Source organism: Neopelma chrysocephalum, unplaced genomic scaffold, assembly GCF_003984885.1.
Source record: "Neopelma chrysocephalum unplaced genomic scaffold, ASM398488v2 Primary Assembly neopelma1_274, whole genome shotgun sequence".
In the NCBI taxonomy this organism is placed as follows: Eukaryota; Metazoa; Chordata; class Aves; order Passeriformes; family Pipridae; genus Neopelma; species Neopelma chrysocephalum.
The window spans coordinates 2,143,547-2,146,233 of record NW_020897936.1 but is presented as its reverse complement, the minus strand read 5'-3'; the positions used below and the strand labels follow the sequence as shown (position 1 = coordinate 2,146,233).

Here is a 2,687-nt window from a genome sequence, read left to right as displayed (position 1 = left end):
TGCCCATCCCTGTCCGTGCCCATCCCTGTCCGTGCCTTTCCCGCCGCTCCCCTCAGTTCCTGCTCCGGGTGGGTGCCCTGGGGCAGCAGCGCCCCCTGGCGGCGAGGCGCGGAGGGTTCCGCGGGCCCGATCCGGACTCAGAGCCGGGGTCGGGACCTGGGTCGGGACCGGGGTCAGACCCACCTTTCCCCCTCTAAACCGCCCCAATATGAGCGTAGTGAAATGACACTGAGCAACCCGCCAGATGGTGCACCCGGCCTGGCTCCTGAAACACCGCGGTGGGAGAGGGGGCTGCAGCTGCCCCCTCCCCGGTGGGGTGGCTCCGGGGATGTGCCCGCTTTTGAGACGTGAGTCACACCGCGAGGGAAGATTTCCTCATCCCCTGTAAGGTGAGTCCAGCCCAGGGAGTCGGCACTCCCTCACTGCCCGTGTCTTTTTCCCAAGGCTTGGAACTATCCAAACTAGTAGGGCAAATACTGGGTCAACTGCCCTAAAGATAGTCTGCTTTGTCAAAAGATAAATACGTCCTTAAAATGTCAGACATATTCCATGCACTCAAATAAATACAGCATTTACCTCGATGAAAACAAGCCAGACATCTCCTACCCTCCACCTGAGGGAAGACTGCAGATAAAATTGCCCTCAACTAGCTTCCAAATGCTGTTTTCCAGCAGGGGGAAATGGCATTGGGATCGGCTAGGAAGATCCTTAATTTCAAAATGGGAATCTAGTAGCATTTCTCCTGCCTTCATCCTAGGCAAGCTATTTCCAAATAGTCTGCATACTTTTCCTTATAAGGAATATCTCCCCTGGATCTATATGTGGTTCCTTTGAACAAGTTAAATAAACGTCCTGCTAGGGAGCTGCCTCCCCTCTATGGCAGCCGTGCACAGAACACAGACATCTGATCCACATTAGACAGAACCCCTCTCCCCCGTTCCTAGGCACACTTCTGTTTGCTGAGTTCCTGAGTTCTCTTTCAAAGCTATACAACTTAATTGCCAATACTGAAGCTAAATTTTTTTCCATCCTTTCCTCCTTTTAAAAGTAAGATAAGATAAAAGCACGTTGCCTTTCATGCCAAGTTGTTGTTTGCAACATTTCCCCTTCTGAAAGTATCCTTCCTCCTCTGAAATACTTTGCTTGCTTCATCTGTGGCAACTCGTTTTTATTATGGCTTTGAGGTTGATTTTTAAAGCTGAGCTATAGGAGGAGGAGGAGTGTCATGGCTTTGGATATACTGTAGTTTCACCTATTCCTGTAATTCAGACCTGAGATTTACTCTGACGGAATCAAGCTGTCCAACAGCAGCAACAGAGACCAGGACCTTAACTGCAGAGAAATATACTCTTGTGGCTCCATGCGTGCAATACATTAAATGCATGTCAGGGGCAGACAGGTGGGTGGGATGAGGGCCTGGGAGAGGCACAAGCTCTTGCCTTATTACCATATAAAGTGCTGAGCTATATATATCTCCCAGCTTGCTCCTAGGATTGCTGTCCTCTGAACTGCAAAACTACCAAGTGTCATCTTCCAGACAATTTTCTGTCACACAAGACTGAACTTTTCTTTAACAAGTGAAACAGTTCCACTGATTTCCAGAAAAAAAAACAACAAGGAGAGGACCTTTCATCTCAGGGCTCAGTGAGCCAAACTAGTATCTAGCAGCAGTTCTAACACATGCATGCCTAGGAACAGCTCTCTTTAAGACGGAACTAGCAGTCCTTGCTCTTCTGGATCTCCCTCTCCTGAATCTACTTGCTATTAACTCTGATTCTGTTTCACTATCAAGACAGTGTCGTTCCAGCCTGAGCCATTTTCCCATCACCTGAACAGATAAACCACCCTTTCTTTACTTTCACATCTATAGCAGCAAGTACACATGAAAAGCACATGTCAAGTGAGCAGAAAACCAATCAAATGCCTCTGACAGTGTGCAAACCCCATGCAAGGAGGCAGTGCTGTGTTTCCCACCCCCCTGCCCAGGAGGTGCCCAGACCCTGCCATCAGTAAAGCTTTGGAGTGCTGCAGGCAGGAGTCCTGGCTGTCCTGTGCAGAGGGAGTGTGTGGGTTCTCTGTTGGGCTTGTGGTGAAAGGGATGGGGGTAACTTACATCTGTGGCCTTTTTGTCAGCCAGTTCCAACTTTTCCTGGGCATCTTTAAGGGACTCGGAGTATTTGTCCAGCTCGTCCTCAGTGCCCTTCAGCTTCTTTTGTAGAGCCACCAGCTCGTCCTCCAGCTGTGATACCGGTGAAGGTGGTGCAGAGGGGAGGGCGGGCAGGAAAAGGTGCAGCAGGCAACGTGATCGTGCAAAGGGAGAAGTGAGGGTGCAGAAGGGACAGAAAAGGACAGACGGACAGAGAGAGAGAGAGAGAGAGAAGGAGAGACAGTTATTCTCTTTGCTTGTGGCAAGGGCACGATACCTTGGCAGCATTCTCCTCTGCGGAGAGGAGGCTGTCCTCAGACTTGTGCAGCTCTTCCAGCACTTGGTCCCTTGAATCCTCCGTCACGCGCAATTGCTTTTCCAATTGCACAATGTCATCCTCTAACTAGGTGCACAAGAGGAAATACAACGCACAAATATGTTTCTCCCTGGGCTTAGGAAAGTGGGAAATTAATTTATAATCTCCATCCCTTCCTCCCTCCTCCTTCAGGATCTTCCAAAAACGTGCAAACAACGTGTCCCC

At 49.8% G+C, this 2,687-nt stretch overlaps 1 protein-coding gene across 6 annotated transcripts in view; it reads right to left on the bottom strand.

Moving 5' to 3' along the window:
- The window catches only part of TPM1 (tropomyosin 1), a 19,754-nt gene that overhangs the window by 16,296 nt on the left and 771 nt on the right, over positions 1 to 2,687 (bottom strand). For all 6 annotated transcript variants that reach the window (XM_027704381.1, XM_027704378.1, XM_027704377.1 and 3 more), the window contains exon 2: positions 2,114 to 2,239. In XM_027704381.1, coding sequence (XP_027560182.1) covers positions 2,114 to 2,239 — 126 coding nt within the window. The remainder of the gene's footprint in view (positions 1 to 2,113; positions 2,240 to 2,687) is intronic.